This window comes from Medicago truncatula, chromosome 8 (assembly GCF_003473485.1).
Source record: "Medicago truncatula cultivar Jemalong A17 chromosome 8, MtrunA17r5.0-ANR, whole genome shotgun sequence".
In the NCBI taxonomy this organism is placed as follows: domain Eukaryota; kingdom Viridiplantae; phylum Streptophyta; class Magnoliopsida; order Fabales; family Fabaceae; genus Medicago; species Medicago truncatula.
The window spans coordinates 25,084,649-25,108,001 of NC_053049.1; the positions used below are offsets into that span (position 1 = coordinate 25,084,649).

General features: G+C 31.8%; 1 protein-coding gene and 1 pseudogene across 1 annotated transcript; one reads left to right on the top strand and one right to left on the bottom strand.

Annotated features, from left to right (window-relative positions):
- The first annotated feature begins 1,309 nt into the window (after window positions 1–1,309).
- Window positions 1,310–17,319, top strand: LOC25502565 (cyclic nucleotide-gated ion channel 4). The gene is made up of 8 exons (XM_013590116.3): window positions 1,310–2,147; window positions 5,938–6,153; window positions 11,694–12,010; window positions 12,559–12,667; window positions 12,851–13,087; window positions 13,512–13,598; window positions 15,486–15,751; window positions 16,900–17,319. Exons 1-8 carry the CDS (start codon window positions 1,611–1,613, stop codon window positions 17,147–17,149), a joined length of 2,019 nt encoding a protein of 672 aa, XP_013445570.1. The 5' UTR covers window positions 1,310–1,610; the 3' UTR covers window positions 17,150–17,319.
- A 2,896-nt stretch (window positions 17,320–20,215) lies between these two features.
- LOC120577797 (uncharacterized) lies at window positions 20,216–20,297 on the bottom strand (annotated as a pseudogene).
- Window positions 20,298–23,353: the final 3,056 nt, after the last annotated feature.

Consider the following 23,353-nt stretch of genomic DNA (forward strand, 5'->3'; position numbering starts at 1 on the left):
TGAAGACACTGAGGTGCCAACACTTCAGAATGTTCCCATTCAAAACACTGTAAGTACAGTGGAGAAAGAAGATGATCAGAATGTTCAGGATCAAACACTCCAAAGTCCACCTAGAAGCTGGAGAATGGTAGGAGATCATCATGTTGATTAAATCATTGGAAGCATAACTAATGGTATAAGAACCAAATTGTCCTTTCAAGATAACAACATGACATGATTTCTCAAATGGAACCTAAATCAGTCAATGAAACTATTGTTGATGACTCATGGATTGAGGACATGAAGGAGGAACTTTCTCAGATTGAAAGGAACAAAGTTTGTAACTTAGTTCCAAATAATCAAGGCAAAACCATCATTGGTACAAGATAGGTTTTCAGAAATAAGCTTGATGAAGAAGGTAAGGTTGTCAGAAACAATGCAAGGTTAGTTGCTCACGGCTACAACCAACAAGAATGTATAAAAACTATGATGAGACCTTTGCACCAGTTGCAAGGTTAGAAGCCATCAGAATTCTTCTTGCATATGCTGCACATAAAAGCATTAAACTCTTTCAAATGGATGTGAAAAGTACATTTTTAAATGGTTTTCTAAATGAAGAAGTTTATGTAAGCTAACCACCTGATTTCATAAATGAAGAAAAACCAAATCATGTTTTTAAACTAACTAAAGCACTTTATGATCTTAAACAAGCTCCTAAAGCTTGGTATAATAGACTTGCACACTTTAGAGTGAAAATGTCATGAAATTAATTTTAAAGTGATGAAAATGGTTTGAAGAATTTGTCTTAAACTTCTTAAAAATCCCAAATCTTTCCTCTAAAACATCTTTTGAGTTACTTATGTCACTAAAATTGTCTGCTGAAAAAAATTTTTTTGAGGGCTTACACATAGACAAACATAAGTGGCATACACCCCTTAAACCTCCACACATAAATGCAACATGTGGCAAAGTGGGTCCAAAATAACTACATATCCTTTGTTATACATTATCAAAAGAGTAATGATATTTGAACAACTTTTTTGCTACAATTTTTGGGATAACCTTGTTGTGCTCTCTTTTCATTGGTCAAAAACAATGGAGAGAGAAAAAGGAAGAGAGAGAATAAGAAGATAATGTGAGTATGAGAGAGAAAGTTGTACAAAATTTGTATGAAAATGGTTGTACAAATATCATTTCTCTTATCAAAATACCCTCCCACATAGGATTTGTACAAAAGTGGTATGGAAAAGGGTATCTATCTATATTTTCCCAAATTTTTTTTTAACTCCCATCAAATTGGGGAACTATCATTCCTTTCTCTCCTTTTCTTCTGTATTTTTACCCAAGTCCTCCTTCCCTCCATCCTAAACTCAGCAAACAAAATCTTAGGAGCAAATCATACAAGTACTATACCATAAGACTACCAAAATTATCTGTTAAACACACACGTCACATCCATTGGGTAATCAAGGGTGCAAATGACATTAGTACTGTGCAACTTGTATATTTTCACTACCTAGTACACACTGTTTCAATTCCTTACTTCATTCACTCAAATATACTTGCCATTTAAAAGAAAAACCACTCAAAAAAAAAATAAAAAATCCCTTCCTAACACTCTTCCTTTATCCATGGCCACCACAACAACAGAACAAGACACCTCAAGTGCTTTACACATGCACGACACTGCAACCGACGACGCAACTGAGGACAGTGAGCCGGAGAACTACCTAGACGACGAAGATGATGACGAGGAAGAAGAGCAGCAACCGGTGAATTATAGAAGGTCAATATCTTCAACAAGTATCAGTGGAGCTGTGGACCCAAGAGCAAAGTGGGTGCAAGAATGGAATAGAGTTTTCTTGCTAGTATGTGCAGCAGGGTTGTTTGTGGATCCACTTTTCTTCTATGCTCTTTCCATCAGTGATTCATGTATGTGTCTTTTCATCGATGGATGGTTCGCAGTCACTGTAACGGTGCTCCGTTGCATGACTGATGCTTTGCACTTTTGGAATATTTTCCTCCGCTTCAAGACGGCGAAACGCAGCTCACTTACATTTGCCAGCCATTCGGCCACCGCGGATGGCCGCCGCTTGGTCGCTCTTGCTTATCTTAAGTCCCGCCGTGGCTTCTTCTTTGACCTCTTTGTTATTCTTCCTATACCTCAGGTCAGAATTTCAAATCTTCCATTATTTTTGTCTATTTTATTTTCTAATTAAAATATTTTTTCTTTTAAAACAAATTAAAATATTATTTGCAAGCTAAAATTAAGGTTAAGGGATTGGAAAATTAATAAATAAATAATATGGAAATCAAAATATTTATTGTTATGCTTGACAAAAAAATGCAAGAATTTTCTCATATATGATTAGTCTGAACCTAATTGTTTGATATCTTACCTTTATGCAATATTCTGTTTGTTTGTTTTTGTTGGGTAAAAATCCATAGAAACAGATAGCATTCTGATAAATAAATAAATAAATATTAATTAAAAACAATATATATTCTTTTTTTATCAGGTAGTCCAGTGTCTAGAATTCTCTTTTTTCAAGGAGAATAAGTGGGGCGTCCGGTATTTCCCTCCATATAACAATGAATGTCCCTGCCAACTAACTAAGTTATGCTCACGGGGACGATATATATATTCTTTAATAATTGATTTTAAGACATTCTCTTGTAACTACGCAATCCATGTCAATTATGAAGTTTGGCACGTTATATACGGTTCCTTTGAACGATAAGTTTTTGTTTTCTTTCCTTGATGAAAGAGGGAAAGAAAAAACACAACAAATTTGAGACGATAGGTGTTATATGTCGTTGCTTGCATGCGGACATTATTATTGATGATGGTTGTCAGCATATGCTGTATATCCATGTGCTATTTTTCATATCATATGGTATGGCCTTGTATAAGTTTATGATTTGGGGGCAAGTTTTTTTTTTTTTTTTTTTTTTTTAAGATAGTTTTTATATATTTATTTTGTCAGATAGTCTGGTGGCTAGAATTCACCCTTATAAGGTGAATAAATGTGCTGTCCAGAGTTCGAATCCCAACTCCTGAATATAATAATATATTGTCCGAGTTATGCTCAAGGGACAAGATGGTTTTTATACTATAGAAGTAATTTAACTAACCGCAAATAATTGGCTATGAGGTAATTTGGTATGCGTATTGTTGTGCACTGCAGGTTCATATTTAAAGGTCGTTACATTATGTTAAAGCAACTTAAACTAGAAAGTTTTTATTAAAAATCAACAATTATTTATTAAAAAATTACATATATAGTACGTACTATACAAGTTTTAATGTAAAGTTTTTATTTTAAACTTCTTAACATGTGCAAATTTGCACATGATAGAAAAACATTTTATTACCCTTCAAAAAAAAAAGAAAAACATTTTATTAAAAATGAGTTAATGTTTCAAATTTTAAAATATATTTATTGTTTAAATGACTTTTTACTTTCATTGAATTTTTTTAATATCATCGGTGTATTTGTTTTTTTGAAAAATGCTGAACACAGCGAAAAAAAAAATGTGAGAACACCTCAAAGTATTTAATGCTACACAATTGAAAATTCAGCCTCAATTATACCCCATCATCCTATGATTTCCGGCCAGCACCTTATTTAATTGGATAGAATACAATTCGTGAGGACTTCGTCATGAGAAATGTCGCTACAAATAACATTATTTATTTTTTTTGGAAGGAATCATCTGGCGTATTTATTATCTCACAATTTTCACAAACTAATCATTCAACTATATGTTTTTAAACAATTTCTAGAATCATATAGAGTTTGCTTAATAATATGAAGAAAAAAAATATGGACATGTTTGTGTGTTATCCTATACTTTGTTTTATGTGCAAACCATATATCATGTATGATTGAATATATATTTGAGAGATACACCAAACATAATGATATTTTTTTATAGTTTTAATAATTATTAATATTTAAATTCAAAATGTTAATATTAATTTTATATTCATTGAAAATATATTTAGATTTTATTAATTTTATAGTTTTATACACGTAAATGTGTTTATCTTGCTCGTTTCCGGTTTCCCTACATGAAAAAAAAGGTAAATGTTTTGTGTGTGGGTTCTTCACAAATCGACACGTGACAAGTGCTATTTCTTTATGAGTGTGAGAGTGGATTTTTGAAAAAATAGATACATTGTCATTGTGGTGTGTTCCTTTGTTTACGGGTGGTTTTTAAAGGGATTTTTGTTCGAGCCGATGTTTTATATGGCAACCGATTTCCTCTTCTTTGTTTTTTTCCTCCATCCGAACTTATTAGTGCGTCTTGCACGGGCTTGTTGGTTAATAATATTTTGCCGATTCAAAATATATAACAATATATTCCCTACTATATTTAGTTAATCATATAGAGTTTTCTTAGTCATATGAAAAAAATATGGACATGATTGTGTTAAATCCTATTCTTAATTTGTTTTATGTGCAAACCATATATCATGTATGATTGAATATATATTTGAGATACACCAACATAATGATATAATTTATATCATTTAAATTACCATGTCACAAAATTACATTTAGTTCAATCAATTATTTAATTTTGAATTATTTTTCATATTTCAAAAGTGTGTGTGAATATGGTCATTAACCTATTGAAAAAAAGAGGTAATAAAAAAATGAAAGTGTTGATATATAATAAAAAAAATTTGGTGAGGGAGTGTTTATATATCATTGTTGATGAAAAATATGTGCATGTGATGAACTCTAACCTAACAAGGCAGAGCATTACACGAGCCTATCTCCCTACAACGTCCCTACCTACATTATATTTTCTTTTGATTTGATTTGATTTTAGTCATTTATTTCTTTTGTTTGCATCTACTTGAAGGAAAATTTGTGAAGAGTTTTTTGTTATTATTCTTAGAAGAAAGCTCACGACTCTTGTATTGTACTATATGATGATGATGTGTGTATGTATGGCCCTTTGTATTGCCTGTTTTTGAGAAATAAAAAAACAAATTAATAACATAAACTATGTTACAGCATATTATATGCATGGAGAGCCACAAAGCTTGATACAAATTTGATACCTTGTCTGATCAAAAATAATAATAATGATGATAATTATAGGTAACAAATAATGGGCCCCTAAAATATCAGTACAAATTTGCATGTCTACATTTGTAGCAATTCATTCGTGGTTGTGAATATACAACACAGTGATCTAACTGAACATCGTACGTATATATGTCGTCTTATTTTTGTCCATTTATTGAATATATCATTTCAAATTTTTTATTTTATATGAAAGATGGTAATTTCATATATCCTATAAAAAAATGGAAGGATTCATATAATTTCAACGAAATTGGGTGTAACATTCCAGACGACTTTAAAATATTGTCGACTGACCATACAAACCAACACGAGTCTTTTCAGTGTGTTTTGTCCTAACTTTTTCGGTAGGTCACCCATCCAAAGACTAATCTAAGTCAAGCATGATTACTGTGGAGTTCTTATGGAATGAGCTAACAAAAAGAAGATGCATCTTGTTGATATAGATAGTACCAAACAATTCTTATAAGTCTTCATTCGACCATGTAGTCTCATACCTACAAAGCCTCAGGATCTCTCTCATTCCGATGTGATTCAGTTACTCTAGAAGTTATCGGGAGCCGCTCATTATCGTGTCTTATGCACCGGCGACCACTCCCCGCCCTTGTCAGCCTTGGGTGTTACATGATGCATCTTATTTTTGGTAGTCCATTCATGAGATTGTGCTTAAAGTTTACATGAGCCGCTCATGTTAGTTTATAGGGTCAGTTGACAATGCTTAAAGTCGTCTGGGATGTTACATTGGATGGCTAGATAAAAGTTATGAAAACAATCACATATATATTATTAACATCTGGAATATTTATTTGTGTCATAGTAAATTGATATGTTTTTGGTATTAATTTATTTTCATTAGATTGTGCTTTGGGTGGCTATTCCTTCTTTGTTGGAGCAAGGTTCAGTTACATTGGTGATGACAATATTTTTAATTGTATTTCTGTTCCAATATCTTCCCAAAATTTATCACTCAGTATGCCATTTGCGACGGACACAAAACCTATCTGGCTACATTTTTGGAACTGTTTGGTGGGGTATTGCCCTTAACATGATTGCGTATTTTGTTGCTTCCCATGTAAGTTGCTACACCTTTCTTTTCAATCTATTTATTTGTATTTTATTTTATTTAATTTCACTTAAAAGAAATAAATTTTCAAGGAGTCTTTCATTTTCATGTTTCTTTTCCTTTTTATGTTAATTAAAGGAGTTTCTTTTTTTTAACAAAAAAGTAGTAGTTATTTAGAAGATTGCCAAAAGCAAAATACAAAAATATTTAAATCGAAATGTGTTCATCAATGATGCGAAACAAATCGTTACGAAAAATTAACAAATTGCAAAACACTCAAATATAGACTGCAGAGAAAATTAATCCATGCCACTTTACCATCAACCTATTTAAAATAGAGAATAATATTGGTACCTAATTAATTTATTTATTTTTTTAAGAAAAACTTGAAGTAATAAAGAAAAAAGTTAATCCATGCCACTTTACCATCAACCTATTTTGAATAGAGATTAATATTGGCACCTAATTTAAATTTTATTTTAAGAAAAAACTTGAAATAATAAACAAAAAGTAAATAAAAATGTTTTGGATCTTTATCTCCCATACATTAATGGAAACAAAAACCACCTATAGATCCGTAGGTAAAAATATTGAAGAATGAAAATCAATGATCCGTAGTTAAAAAACAAATTGAAGTCCAAAAATTTGAAAGAAAAAAAAAAAGACTTATATATATATATTATAACTAGATGATAAGCAAAAATCAAGATTTATTGAAATATTAGACCCTTTTATTGATTTTTATTCGGTCTATTTTTAGAAGAATAAATGAAAATATATATTAGTAAAAGCATAAGGATAGTCCAACGTGAATGGTATGCATGGTTCAGAGGAAGATAATTGTTCTTCTCCCATCTGTTTTTTCTCATTCCCGTCAAAATAGTCGAGCGTGAGTTAACTCACGTAAATGTATTTTTTTGCATGCGTTAACTCACGTAAGGTGGAAATGAGTAAAAACAGATGGAGAAGAGCAATTATCTCATAGGAATTGGACTGCAACATAGGGCCTCAACTGCTGAAGTGGCATCTAGGCCCAAAAGAACTATTAAGGCTTGAGAATTGCTCATTCCCACATGAACTTCCTAAAATATCTCCCACGTGACTTAAATCACGTTTGGTACCATCAACGTGACTTAAGTCATGTTGAGCCAACGTGAGTTAAGTCACGTAGGTACAAAGCCAACGTGACTTGAGTCACGTTTGTTTTAGGTAAGTTAAATTTTCATCAATTTTTTACAAAGATGCTATTTTTTTGGACCCCAAACATACAATATGTTATTTTCATTTTTTAAAGCATGTAATGTCTTCGAAACATCAATAACTACAATTCATTCATGATAAAAAATAAATCATAACTAAAAATACACAAGTACATGAAATCAATTCCAAAAATACACAATTTTATTTAGTTTTGATTTCATCTACGTTACATTACATTACATTCTCCCTAAATATGTGGTATCATCATGATGTTGGGTTCAAATTAAATTCTTGAAATTTTGCCGAAAATGTTGGCATTGAAGTATCTTATACTTAGTATAAAAATTTGCAAGTCTCTTTCAAAACTCAAAAGAATGAAGTGAACACGACAATTGTATTCTACCAAATCAACTATATAAGTTCTCACATCGAATCCCTTCATATAAGATGAGTCATCACAAAAAAGAATGTATCCCAATATATTCTTTTGAACATAACCCTACTGCCCTGCCAACTAACAAGTTTCAATTGACAGAGGAGCATGAGCAAGCTCAAAACAATATCTTAGAAATGCATTCACTTTTGTGACGCTCATCCTAGCTATAGGAAGGAATTTGATGTGAAAACTTATATAGTTGATTCGGTAGAATACAAGTTGTGTTATCTTCTTTCTTGTGAGTTATGAAAGAGACTTGCAAACCTTTGCGCTAACTGTAGAACAATTCAATGCCAACATCTTCAGCAAACTAAGAAGAATTAAACTAAATCCAACAAAATAATGACACAACATATAATACTACCTAAACATCTTCGTCTGGCCGAATCAAACTCTTGAGAATAACTTCAGGCGATCTCAAAAACAAAGCATCCATCTCGATCGTCGGAAACATGTTGTGCTGACCAAACATCGAGAACATGCTCCTCAAGTCGTCGTCCTTCGTTAACTCCAATCAACTGAACGTTATTCTCCCATCGTCAAACGATGGACGTTCATACCAAACGTATTCCACCCTCCTTGTGTTTTCGGGGTTAAGTCATTGGTTGATTTCATCTAGTTGATCCTTCAGATCTTTTAACGTAGCATCGACTAGAACCCTGAACAACTTGTTGGGCTTCTACCGTTGAAGCTGACTTCAGCTAACATTGTGTTCTGATCTACTTGAGAATTGTTGATTGCTTCGGATTTACACCATAGGAAATTAATAACAATCAATGAAAAACTCATTCAAGCATTTCATCGGACACTTGGAGTGCAAATTATACATAAACCCTAAAACTAAAAACTACAACATAAACATGCAAACATCTAAACATTTAAGCAACAAAAGTCATTTACATGTAAACATTGTACCATTTCTTGCGGAAAAAAATCAAAATTTAAACAAACCTTAAAACAAAAAAAAATCTAATTTAAGAGGAAAAATGTAACATATAAACATAAAATATCAACGGCACTTGATTATGAAAACTTACTTATTATTGGAGTGTTGGTTGATTTGAACTTGAAGAAATTGGGGATTTGGATGATTTGAGAGATATTTTAAAGATTTTAGATGCGAAATGAAGAAGAATGAAGAAATGAGGTATTGTATGACCTTTAAATGTATCCCACGTGAATTAACTCACGTTGGATGTACCGAACTTTACTTAAGTCACATATGTTATATTCCAACGTGACTTAACTCACGTAGGTCATATTCCAGTGTGACTTAAGTCATGTTCTGTTTGTACCACCAAACAGAATAGGAAAAATTGCTTCATTCATCCATTCATTCATTTTCATCCATGTTTTCATCAATCTTTCAAATACGCATATTCATTCATTCAATCATTCATTTCATTCAATAACTTAAAGTTATAATACGCAAATTTATTCAAAGTTATAATACACAAAACTAAAACCGAAAATGTACCAAAATGTTATAAAAATGCGCAAAGACTAAAAACACCATATCCAAAAACATCTAAAAGCAAAGACATTGTTATAAGCCATTACAAAAATCTCTTTTACCCTTCTCTCTTATCACTTAAGTCAATAGGATTGTTGTTTGCAATTCCTAGAGCACCTAATTTTGGTTGTGGACTAAAATAACACGTCCTTCCACTCTTTCTCAGCTTGTTGAAATTGTATACTGGCACCTTCAAATTGGTTTATTATTTTAGATCTTTCACATTTGATGTCGTGCCATGTCATTGTGGTTTTTGCTTTTTTTCTTTTTCTTTCAATTGAGTAACATTTTCACCCTCCTTTTCTTGCTGGACCTCACCCTCCTTTTCGCCCCGTGCACTCTGTGTCATGGTTTTCCTGCTCTCAGCCTGTTCAGTGTCTCAGACATATCTATACAACATAAAACAATGCTAAAAATCAGTGATTTTCATAGGGACATTTCAATCTCTAAACTATTAAGAATTCAATTTCTAACTAATTTCATCATTAACATTGCACAAAAAAAAAAATCATTGAGACATTTTATCAAACACCTAATGTTCCATAAAAAAATCCAACAATTTTCTAACTCTAACCTACCGCATTTGATTCAAACTTACTCTAATCAGCATCTAAATAACAATTTCTAACTTAATTCATCATTAACAATAACAAATTCTAACATTAAATTCTACCCAAAAAACCTAAAATTATGAAATTTCATAAATAAAAATCTAACTTTTTTAAAAAAAACCAATGTCAAATTATCGTAATCACTTACTTGATGTTGGGGTAGAATTTCATGTTGCTTTGATCAAAGTTGATGAAAGTCGCACCTGGGAGAGAGTAAAATTGCAATTGGAAGTTTTGAAAATAGAATGGCAAAATAGTTGTTGTTATGTTTTTATACCAGAACGCAACGTAACTTAAGTCATGTTGGTATATACCGAGCATGACTTAAGTCACGCAGGTTATACATCAACGCGAGTTAAGTCACATTGGGATATTTTGGTCAGTTTTTATGAAAATGAACAATTATCTTTGTGTGAAGAGCAATTTTCTTAAGGCTTCTGCACATCATAAATATTACATTAAATAATTTTAAATAAATAAATGTATTAGTTCGTTTAAAGTCTTAAATGCAGTTTTCCTTTTTTATGTTTCAAAACGTTGCAATTTTAGCTCTCTAATAAAAAAAAATTATTTTGCCTAACCCAAAAAAAAGAAAAATTGTCCTTTATCTTTAAGTAAATATGTTTTTTTGACCCGCCAACTTTAGATGAATATGTTCTTTTGACCCTCTATCTTTAGAAAAATAAGCTCTTTTGTCTCTTTATATGTACAAAAAGTTACGATTTGAGCCCCTGTTTTGGGACACGTGATGTCTTCTCAACAACTTTGTAACATTTGGTAAAATTAATGGGTGAAATTGTTATTTGTTTTGTTAGAGGAGTAAAATCACAACTTTTTAAAAGTTAAGAGATCACAAATACATTTAAACCTCATTTAAATTATGTCGTTTCTATTATGCAGTTTCTCATGAATGTAGGGAGTTTGTTACTTTATAATGGTGTTTGTATTCTATCGTGTAATGAAAACAAGGCAAGTAATTATTCAGCTTTTCCATCTTTCTAAGGAAACTCACCCATTTTCGAATTGGGATAACTAATGCTTCTCTAACAATTATATATCGGTGAACCAAATCCAAAATATGAAATTGCCAAGAAAGAGTAATGTTTGTGTTGTCACAATCACGAATTTAAATTGTTTAGACATATTCACAAATATAAAAAAAAAAAAGTAGAAATAGAAGAGAAAAAAACCAAAGAAAAAAAACACTCTTGAGGATCCCACAAGAGTTAGGAGTAGGACAACAGTATTACGAACTAAGTTCAACACAATGGTGAAAACTAACAACAAATTGAAAAATCAATCTAACTAGAGAAACACCATCCAATTCTATGAACTATAGAAACAAAATTAGTTCTACACCAAAGTACAATATATTTAATAGCAGATTTAGCCCCATAACTTTCCTAAAATTATGATTTTGGTCCCCTAAGAAAAAAAACTACAAAATCGTCCCATAAGTTTTGCATCTTTGGCAGTTTTGGCCCTCAAGGGCAATTTTGAATTGGTCTACGCTGACATGGCACCCTAAGTGAGGTGCCACGTGTTTTTTTTTAACCAAAAATTGGCATTGGGGGGCCAAATATGCTACAATTGCAAAACTTAGGGAACAGTTTTGTAGTTTTTTTTCTTAAGAGGCTAAAATCACAACTTTAAAAAAGTTAAGGGGTTAAAACTGCTATTAAGCCAAAACAATAAGCAACCAAACACTCAATACCATGTAACATAATTTTTAATTCGCAAAAATGTTAGCTAACCACCTTAATTCTTCATTTCATGCATACTAAAATAGGCTGCAGGGGCATGTTGGTACTTATTGGGGATCCAAAGAGCATCCAAATGTCTGAAAGAGCAATGTTATAAAACAAATGGTTGTGGCATGAATCTCCTTTCTTGTCATAAGCCAATGTATTATGGAAGTACAAGTTTGTTGAACAAAGATATGGCAAGAATGGCATGGGCAGGGAATAGGGAAGCAAGGTCTACATGCTTAAATAGTCCTGATAGCTTCAATTATGGAGCTTATAAATGGACTGTTCAACTTTTCACTAATGAGAACCGATTAGAAAAAGTACTTTTCCCAATCTTCTGGGGCTTAATGACTCTAAGGTACATTTATTTCCTAGTCCCTAGTTTCCTACATATTTATAAGCAACTTTTTTGTTTTTTGTCATGTAGTCAAGTGGCTAGAATTCACCTTTTTTAAGGTGAATAAGTGAGGTGTGTGGGGTTCGAACCTCGACCCCTGCATATAACAATGCATGTCCCTGCCAACTACACGGAAACATTTATAAACTTCTTTTAGTTTGTGGTTTTCATGCAAAACATTGTTATTTTTAGAGCATGCAAAACATTGTTAATTTCTGAGTATTTTTTTTGTGGTTGCTGAGATTTAAACCCCAAACCTTGCATATATTACGCATTTTCCTTACCAACTGAGCTAAGCTCACGATGACGTTAATTTCTAAGTTAATTGTCTATATAATGACCACAATTTTAATTTCAAAACGCTTGATAAAACGATACTCACTCCATTCCAAAGATTTCTGGGTTCATGGTATAAAAAAACAATCAATTGAGCATATTAGTTTTCTCTTAGATGTTTATCCTTGCTCGATAGTTACTTGATAATAAACAATCTTTCTTGATGTCATAAGCACTTTTGGAAACCTCGAGAGCACAACGGATTGGCTAGAAGTAGTTTTCAACATCATAATCTTGACTAGTGGACTTCTTCTAGTCACTATGTTGATCGGAAACATCAAGGTAAACACCTTTCTTAACCTTCACAACCATTGTTTCTTACTACTACAAAATTGCTATAAAGTGAATTATACAGGACCAATTTCGAGACTTCTGAAAAATTGATCGCTAAATCAGTCACAGTTATTTAACGATTGATATAGAAAATCGGTCGCTAAATAGGTCTCTCGAATGCTCGTGTTGCAGGTATTTTTGCATGCAACAACATCGAAGAAGCAAGTGATGCAATTGAGGATAAGAAATGTTGAATGGTGGATGAGGAAAAAGCATTTACCACAGGGGTTTCGACAACGTGTGCGTAACTACGAAAGACAACGTTGGGCTGCTATGCGTGGGGTTGATGAATGTGAAATGACCAAAAATCTTCCTGAAGGTTTAAGAAGAGACATTAAATACCATCTTTGTTTAGATTTGGTGAGACAGGTAAAAGATCTCAAGTAATTTGATGTTAAGGTCTACCACCGTTCATAGGTTCACCAAAATTTTTGTGATTATATAACTGTTATTTTACTTTACATGTTAATATCGTTTTTGGTCCCTATAATATTAACAAATTTCGGTTTTAATCCTGTAATTTCAGATTCTTTCATTTTTGGTCCCTCGTTTCACCCACGTCAAAAGAATCTGCATAAATGGCACGTGAAATGAGGATAAAAAATGGAGGAATTTGAAATTACAGAGACCAAAAGTGAAAAGAATATGAAATTACTCGAAAATAATCTAAATTTTTTATTTTACAAGGACTAAAATCGGAATTCGCTAATATTACGGTGACCCAGAGCAGTATTAACCCTACTTTATATGATTCAAATCTAACATAAGACTTATATAATAATATTTTATTCAGGTGCCATTGTTTCAACATATGGATGAGCTGGTTCTAGAGAACATATGTGACCGAGTGAAATCTCTAATATTCACTAAGGGAGAAACGGTAAGCTTTGAATCCTACTAAACTCCATTTTTGAACAATGATGAACTTAATTATAACATATAGTTAAGTTAGTTGACAACGACAGACCTTATTTTTAAACTCGTGATCCGATCTAACAACTGACTAATTTGGGAGGACCAATTTCACCGTCCATTTGCAATGATAACCACCAACATACAATGGATAATTGATATTTCATTTTATTTTATTTTTAGATTTTGTTTCAAAGTTATTTACACATCAAGAAAAACATTAAATTTTGTTAATTTTAATAAAAAAAAAATCTTCTCAAATAATATTTTTTTGTTATCTTTTCTCTATGATACCCTTACCAAATTATTATTTCACTCTTTGAAATAAATGTTAAGAGTATTATGGACAAAATATTATATTAAACTTTGAAAATGACAAGTAAATAGAACATAAAAGATTTTTACAAAAGCGAAAAGTAAAAAGGAACAGTGATAGTGAGAGATATTGTAGCCAATAAATTAAAGGGTTAATTAAGTTTTTAGTCCCTATAAATATCTGCAGTTTTGTTTTTAGTCCCTATAAAAATAAATCACACTTTTTAGTCCCGACAAAATTTTCTGTTAGTGTTTTTAGTCCCTATTAAATTAAAATTTGTTTAATTATGCTTAAAATTTTAAATTTTTTAATGATTTTTTACATAGTTGTTTAAAACATTATAAAAGGTTCCGCCAAAATAAATTAGCTCAAAAAATTGTTTTTAGGTCCAAATTTTCGTTAATTTTATTTTGAATTTTTGGCGTTTTAAAAAAATTATATTTAATTCATTACATGTTAAAATATTCTAATTTTTTATAAAAGAGATTATTATAGTGTTCTTAACATGTCTGTTAAAAATCATTTAAAAATATAAAAGTTTAAGTATAATTAAACAAATTTCAATTTAATAGGGACCAACACATACTTTTAGTCATTGTAAAATTAAAATTTGCTTAATTGTGCTTAAACTTTTAAATTTGTAACATATTTTTCACATACTTACTTAGAATATTATACAAAGTTCCTCCGCAAAAAAGTAACTTAAAATTTTATTATTAGGTCCAAATTTTCATTAATATAATCTTAAAATTTTGGCTTTTAAAAAAATTCATATTTAATTCATTACATGTTAAAAACCTAATTTTTTTTTTATATAAAAGAGTGTCTTACGATGTTATGAACATGTATGTAAAAAATCTTTCAAAAATTTAGAAGTTTAAGCATAATTAAACAAATTTTAATTTAACAAGGACTAAAAACACTAACAGAAAATTTTGTAGGGACTAAAAACTTAATTAACCCTAAATTAAATTTAAAATGTTTTGTCAAATTTGTCGTTTTGAAAAGTATAAAGTTTCATAAAATTACATTTTTAATTGATATTAGAATTTCATTGGTTAATATTAAAACTTACAAATTATTATTAAAAAGAATTTTGTCAATTAAAATAATTGTTAAGGTATTTAGAAACAAGAGATTGATGTCTCTGCATTTAAAACTTGTTTAGACACGTGTTGAATCAAATTCTATGAAGCACGACACCGGACACGAAACAGACACCGACACACTAACACCGATGATAATTTGAGAAAAAGACATAATTAAATGTAATTATAGGTTTCATGTCAATGTCCGACACCGGCACGTGTCTGACACCAATACACGTCTAAGTTGAGGAGTGTCGTGGTTCATAGATTAAATTACACAATATTGTCACTTTCTTATATTTGTTCATACCCTACCTCTACAAATATCTACATAGTGTTATTTGATAAACATGTTCAAAGAAGTTTTACACAAATAAGTATATACTTAAATTTGATTAACAAAGTGACTTGATTAAAGATGAACATGATGAATTGAATTATGATACTGCAGATAGCAAGAGAAGGAGACCCAGTTCAAAGAATGTTATTTGTAGTGAGGGGTCATCTTCAAAGCAGCCAAGTATTAAGAGACGGATTGAAAAGTTGCTGCATGTTAGGACCAGGAAATTTCAGTGGTGACGAGCTCCTTTCATGGTGTTTGAGAAGACCTTTCATAGAGCGTCTTCCACTATCAACATCAACACTTGTCACACTTGAAACAACAGAGGCTTTTGGTCTTGAAGCTGAGGATGTGAAGTATGTCACACAACATTTCAGGTACAAGTTTGATTGTAAGAGAAAGAGGATCTTTACATCTTCATTATGAATGATGATATGTTGATTTTTTTAGATAGTGTTTTAAAGTTATGGAGTGAGTTTTAAATAATCTTTTAAAAATCCAATTGAAGAACCGGTGAAACCTCAAACTCATGGTTTAATTGGTTCAATCGGTTGAGTAAAATAATTAATTTAATAAAATAATATTTTTAATAAAATATGTACCGATCAAATCAACCATTGTTCAACTTAATATAAATCGTAATAATCTCGTTCGAAAAGACTTAGAATCAATTATGGTTAAACCAACCGACTGATTGATTCTCGGTTGAACCATCTAGTCCGGTTATGACGACATTAGTTTGAAGCTTCTTTGTAAATTATCTACTTTTGAATTTATTTGCAAGTGTGTTTATCCCATTGTTTGGAATTTGAATCCTTCCATTTGTTTTAACAAAATGATTTTTTTTTGGCTTAATTGCACTTTTCACCCCTATCTTTTGTCAATTGTGCGATTTTGCACCCCATGTTTTTAAACAAGCGATTTTGCACCCCATCTTTTTCCCCCTTTCTGATTTGGAGGCCCTCCATGTGTTTTAGTGATGATGTGTCTGATTTTGATGACGTGTGTTCATTTAATGTTTGCCACGTGTGTAAATGTAATTTTTAAAAAACAAAAAATTGATTTTGGAAATTAAAAGAAAATGCAGATCTTGTTAAATTAAATTAAATAAAATACAAACAAAAACCAATTAAAAAAATAAAATTAAAACAAAAACCAATCAAAAAAACCTAATTATTTATTTTAATTTTTTTCCATTTGGGTTTTATTCATATAATTTTTTTTAAACAAAAAATATCGATTACCGGTTCCTTTCATGGCACAGCTGTCAATTTTTTTTGGTCACCAATTTTTTTTCCGTTTCTTTTAATTTCCAAAATCAATTTTTGTTTTTTAAAAATTACACGTCATCAAAATCAGACACATCATCACTAAAACACATGGGGGCCTCCAAATCAGAAAGGGGGAAAAAGACGAGGTGCAAAATCGCACAATTGGCAAAAGATAGGGATGAAAAATACAATTAAGCTTTTTTTTTTTTCATATGTAAAATATATTAACCATTTCAAAACAACATAAATGTTAGGTACACGTTTGTGAAGGAAAAGGTGAAGAGAAGTGCTAGGTATTACTCACCAGGGTGGAGAACTTGGGGTGCTGTGGCCATACAATTGGCATGGAGAAGGTACAGACATAGGTTAACTTTGAACTCATTGTCGTTTATAAGACCTAGAAGACCCTTGTCAAGATGTTCTTCATTGGGAGAAGATAGACTTCGACTCTACACAGCTTTGTTAACTTCACCAAAGCCTAATCAAGATGATTTCGACTTTTGAGAACAAGGTGTGAATTTGGGTGTGGAAGCTTGAACTTAGTAGTGGAAAACAAATCAAGAGAAATATGTAGGCATGGTTTATGTTTATTACTATTTTGGTGTTAATCGTGTATATTTTTTTTTATAAGAATCTATCAAATTCATCGACAAATGTTGAATCATTAGTTTTGAGCGTGGCCCGTGCGACACTTGGGTGTTGATATTTTTTTTTTTTTTTTTTTTATATATATTGTTTTCATAATTTTTGCAGATACATGATCTAGTGACTAATAAATGACTTTCCATATATGTAATATATATAGCGACTATAAAAAGAGTGCATAACTATAGATTTGGGAATCCTTAAAAGAACCTTTATATAAAACATGCTAACAGATGAAATAACTAAAGAGAATAGAGTTAATGGTTTTAAAAATTGAGCAATTTGAACAACTATTTTAAACAATTTTTGTGACAATTTCTTTTTTCTCACTTTTCATTTGTCAAAAACAATGGAGATAGAAAAAGGAAGAGAGAAAATAAAAACATAATTTGAGTATGAGAGAAAAAGTTGTCAAGAAGTTGTCACAAAGTGGTTGTACAAATATCATTTCTCTTAAATATTCCAAATCTCCAATTATTAAAAAGTATAGATGTCATCTATAGAAGATTTGAATGTCATGAACAATATTCTTTTCATTCGATTGAAATTGAAAATTCAAATAAAATTTTAAGTTTAAATGGTTTGAAGAACGAAAAAATATAAAATATGTGTGTACAATGTAACAACCCGTTTTTAGCTAGAATTATTTTACTTATTATTTATATGTGCTTATATGTGCTTGTTTGTCTTTGTGTGTATTTAATTTGGGATTAATGGATTTTTTTATCTAAAAGGATATTTTAGTCATTTTTAGACTAAGGGGTGTTTTGCCCATTTGACGAGTAAGTATAAATTAGTCATTTCATTAAGAAGGTTATTTTTGTAATTTTAGCAAGAATATTTATTTTTACTAAGTTACTAGTGAGTTAGAGTAATTATTTAGAGATGGTGATTATTCGGTGTTTTAGCGGATTAATGAGTAAAACTTTTTAGAACCTATTAATGAGAGTTTTAAGTCCATTATGGTGTGTAGTGGTTAAGTCCAATTAACATGAGTATATATTCATAACTCTTACGAGAAAAACTAGGTTAAACCATTCACTCTTTTCATTTCACAAACGTAGAGAGGTAGAGAGAGAAAGAAGATCACAAACTTGGAGAAAAGGAAAGAAGATGAAGCTAGGGTTTTGGGAGCTAGAGGGTGATGAGTCATTTATTATATATTTTTATATGTTATTTAGTTTCGCTTTAAATAGATTTAAGTTTATTTTATATTAGTATTATTTCCTTTTTGAATCATTTTACTTTAAAAGTATATTGTTATATTTCAGGAACGAATATTTGATGGATTGAGTCTTGGAGCAAAAGAAAGGGGTTTGGAGCTGATTTGGAGCAAAAATATGAAGATTTGGAGACAAAAATACATCTCCCTAAAGTCAGAAGCTTGGCACGGCCCGTGCTAAGGGTGGCACGACCGTGCCACATCCCACACTTGCTTTTGCTTAGATTTTAAGCTACTCTATTTTAGCCCGCAGTTTCTTGTGGAACATTCTAGTAATGTAATTGCTTAGATTTTAAGTCGAATGCATGCTATAAATAGAGTAACTAGCCATCACAATTATTCATCTTTTCTTGGAATTCAATATGTGACAATTGTCTTTCTAATAAAAGTTCTTTTTACTTTCTTGTTATTTACTTTTATGCTTTCTCTCTTCTTCTCCATGTCTACGATGAACATCAGTGAGTAGACTTCTCTTGTCTTGGGATTGTTGGATAAGTCTAAATGACATAATCCTAATCAAACCAAGCACTTAAACCTTAATCTTATATAACCCTAATTTCTAATCTAAATTCACCGCTTTAACATGAATTAACCATTATCAAACTGTGGAAATGAAACTGGAAGGTTTGATAATTGTTAATCCATCATCTCAAATATCAATTCATAAAACGAAAGTGGAGCTTTGATATTCGAACAAGTGAATTTAGACAAAGATTGTAAAGGCAGCGAAATAGTCTTTACAACCTTTGAGATATATAGTTTCGAACTTCAAGGATTCTAAATTGTGATCAAGTCAGCGAAATAGGCTTGGTTGCAACTTAGGACCAAAATGTAATAGTAATCAAGTCAGCGAAATAGGCTTGGTTGCTAGAGGAACAAAAGAGAAACTGTCTTTAGAAGTTAGGTCTAACATAAGGTTATAAGTTTAATAGTTTGGTTTGTGAAGAACTTGTCAGTTAGATGAACCAATAATCCCAAGACTTTTATCTTTTCTTTTATTTTATTTTCTTTCAATTAAAAATCCAAACTTTTAACTTTTGAAACTTTCATCTAATCATTATTAAAAGTTAATTGAATTAATAACTCCCTATCGGAACGATACTCTTTTATTACTACACCGGTAGAACCGTGCACTTACGGTTTTATCCCATCAAGTTTTTGGCGCCGCTGCCGGGGAGTTATTGCAATTTGATTAATTTTTTTTAACGATTAGACTGAAAAAAAAAAAAAAAACTTTTTTATTTTTATTTCTTTTTCACCGTTAACTTCTTGGGTTCTTATTCTAAGATGAAAAACACACAATAATAATGATATGGCTGAGAAACGTGCTCTCAAAGAGTATGCAATCACATCTTCAGATGAGCCATACGATGCTATTGTGTACCCAACGGTTGAGGGTAATAATTTTGAAATAAAGCCTGCACTTATTTAGTTAGTGCAACAAAATCAATTTTTCGGATCACCCACTGAGGATCGGAATCTTCATGTTTCAATTTTTTTAAGACTCAGTGGAACTTTGAAGGCAAACACCGAGGCCGTAAGGCTGCACCTCTTTCCTTTTTCCTTAAGGGATAGAGCTAGTGCTTGGTTTCATTCATTGACAATTGATTCTATCACTTCATGAGACCAAATGAGGCGAGCTTTCCTTGCCCAATTCTTTCCCCTTTCTCAAACCGCTCAATTAAGGGCGAGGCTTTTTCAATACACTCAAAAAGATGGTGAATCTCTTTACGATGCGTGGGAGCGTTTCAAAGAAATGCTTAGGCTTTGCCCCCATCATGGTTTAGAGAAGTGGCTTATTATCCACACCTTTTATAATGGTCTTTTGTATACCACAAAAATTTATGTTGATGCAGCTGCAGGTGGAGCTTTGATGAATAAAACTTACACAGAAGCATATGATTTGATTGAGGGCATGGCACAAAACCAATATCAGTGGACAAGTGAGAGAGTCATCACTGCTTCTTCACCCTCTAAAAAAGAGGCAGGTATACTCAAAATTTCCTCCCTTGATCATCTAGCTGCTAAGGTTGACGCACTAACACAAAAATTTGATACAATGAATACTAGTGCTGTCACACCTGCCCCTGTATCACCTCCTTGTGAAGTTTGTGGTGTATTTGGCCATATTGGCATTGATTGCCAACTAGGTAGTGTTATAAGAGGTCCTAAGCAAGTAAACTATGCTCAATATAATCGAGGGTTTAGAAACAACCAATTTTTTAATCAAACCCCTCAAAATCTTTTTGGACAACAAACAACACCACCCAGTTATGCAAACAACCAAAGAGTCCCTCAAAAATCCAGCTTGAAACTTTTAATGGAAAATTATGTTATAAATCAATCTAAACAACTCCAAGAGCTTAAAAACCAAACTGGATTTTTGAATGACTCTCTTGCCAAAATCACATCCAAGGTAGACTCCATAGCAACTCACAATATGATATTTGAAACCCAAATCTCTCAAGTGGCCCAACACGTGACTGCTTCCCATCAAACCACCGGAATCTTTCCAGGTCAAACTGAAACCAACCCGAAAGGCCACATAAGTTCTATTACTCTTAGGGATGATTGATGGGATAAAACCGCAAGTGCACGGTCCTATCGGAGTAGTAAAATAGAGTATCGTTCAGTCAGGGAGTTATGAATTCAATTAACTTTAGATAATGATTAAACTAAAGATTTAGAGGGTAAAAAGGTTTGGGATTTTAATTACAAGAAAATAAATAAGATAAAAGCCTTGGAATTATTGGTTCATCCTAATGACAAGTCCTTCACAAACTAAACTATTAAACTTATAACCTTATGTTAGACCTAATTTCTCAAGACAGTTTCTCTTTTGTTCCTCTAGCAACCAAGCCTATTTCGCTGACTTGATTACTATTAGATTTTGGTTCCTCTAACAACCAAGCCTATTTCGCTGACTTGATCATTATTAGTTCCCTTGAAGATCGAAACTATATGTCTCAAAGATTGTAAAGACTATTTCGCTGCCTTTACAATCTTTGTCTAAATTCACTTGTTCGAATATCAAAGCTCCACTTTCGTTTTATGAATTGATATTTGAGATGATTGATAAACAATTATCAAAGCCTCCACTTTCGTTTCCACAGTTTGATAATGGTTGATCCATGTTAAAGCGGTGAATTTAGATAAGGAATTAGGGTTGCATAAGATTAAGGTTTAAAGCTTGGTTTGATTAGGATTATGTCATTAGACTTATCCAACAATCCCAAGACAAGAGAGGTCTACTCACTGACGTTCATTGTAGACAAGGAGAAGAAGAGAGAAAGCATAAAAGTAAATAACAAGAAAGTAAAATGAACTTTTATTAGAAAGACAATTGTCACATATTGTATTCCAAGAAAAGATGAATATTTGTGATGGATGGCTACTCTATTTATAGCATACATTTGACTTAAAATCTAAGCAATTACATTCGGGCTAAAAATAGAGTAGCTTAAAATCTAAGCAAAAGCAGCAAAAGACACTCTGGAGGGTGGCACGGCCGTGCCAATGTTAGCACGGGCCGTGCCAAGCTTCTGACTTTAGGGGAGACATATTTTGTCTTCCAATCTTTGTATTTTCGTACCGAATCAGCTCCAAGTCCCTTTCTTTTGCTCCAAGACTCAATCCATCCAATATTCATTCCTGAAATATAATAAAATGCAATTTGTAGTAAACTATCTTAAAAAGGAAATAATATAAATATAAAATAAACTAAAATCTAATTAAAACTAAACTAAATAATATCTAGAAATAGGTAATAAATGACTCCTCAAACTCCCCCACACTTGAATCTTTGCTTATCCTCAAGCAAAAGGTATAGACATGGCAGCAACAAAAGGATTAATATATGACAATTTAAATAAAAGCTTATGTCTCCCTCGAGGTCTCATTTCAATGTACACTAATCACAACTTCAAGTATTCCTTGTAAACTTATTCAACCCAACAACAAATCTCAAGTGAGTGTGTGTGTGTAGTCCAACCCTTTTCTTGCTCCTATATAAGATAGATATTATGAGGAACAGGTTCTAACCTTAACACTAAAATGACCGAGAAAAATCTTTTCTTCATTTCATATAAGAGAGGTGCGAGAGTTAAGATAGATTTGATGAATTTATACATTTGGGGGCTTATAGATGCCTATGGGCTATCATTTCACATTGGAAGTCCGTGAGGGGGTATCCTTTCCTCCAAGTTTCTATGATCACCCTAAGTAGTGCTACAACTTGTTTACTTCACTTAGGAAGTTCCTCTTTTTAAAGGGTTTAATTTAAGCACAATTTGTTTGAGAAGTCATCACCACATTTAGGAAGTCAGTGAGAGGGTATCCTTTCCTCCACGTGCTGGTGATATCCTTCTGCCCCATTTCGGTTTACACATTTCATCACATTAGAATTATTCCCACACAAACTTATACTACTTTTACTCTGAAGATTTTTAAGGGTCCAGGTTACCATTAAAGCTAGAACGTGTTCCTTAAAATACCTATTCATACACTTACTCAAGGATTGCAACTAGGTGCTATTCTCATTGGAGAATTTTCACAATAAAACTTGATGTGGGTATAGCAAGAATACTTACAACACAAGAAATCACTTTCATGTACAAGAAACGACCATTGAAGAGACAACAAAAAATTTATGTCATAATAAAACATTAAAAACAAGCTGCTTATTCATGCCTTTTACAATAAAACAAAACAAAAGAATAAAGTTCAAGGGAGTTTGGAAACACTACGACTAAAGACACTTTATTTAGGCTCCCCCCACACTTAGGAGAAGCATTGTCCTCAATGATTCAAAATAAGAGAAATAAAGAAGAAGAAGAAAAAGA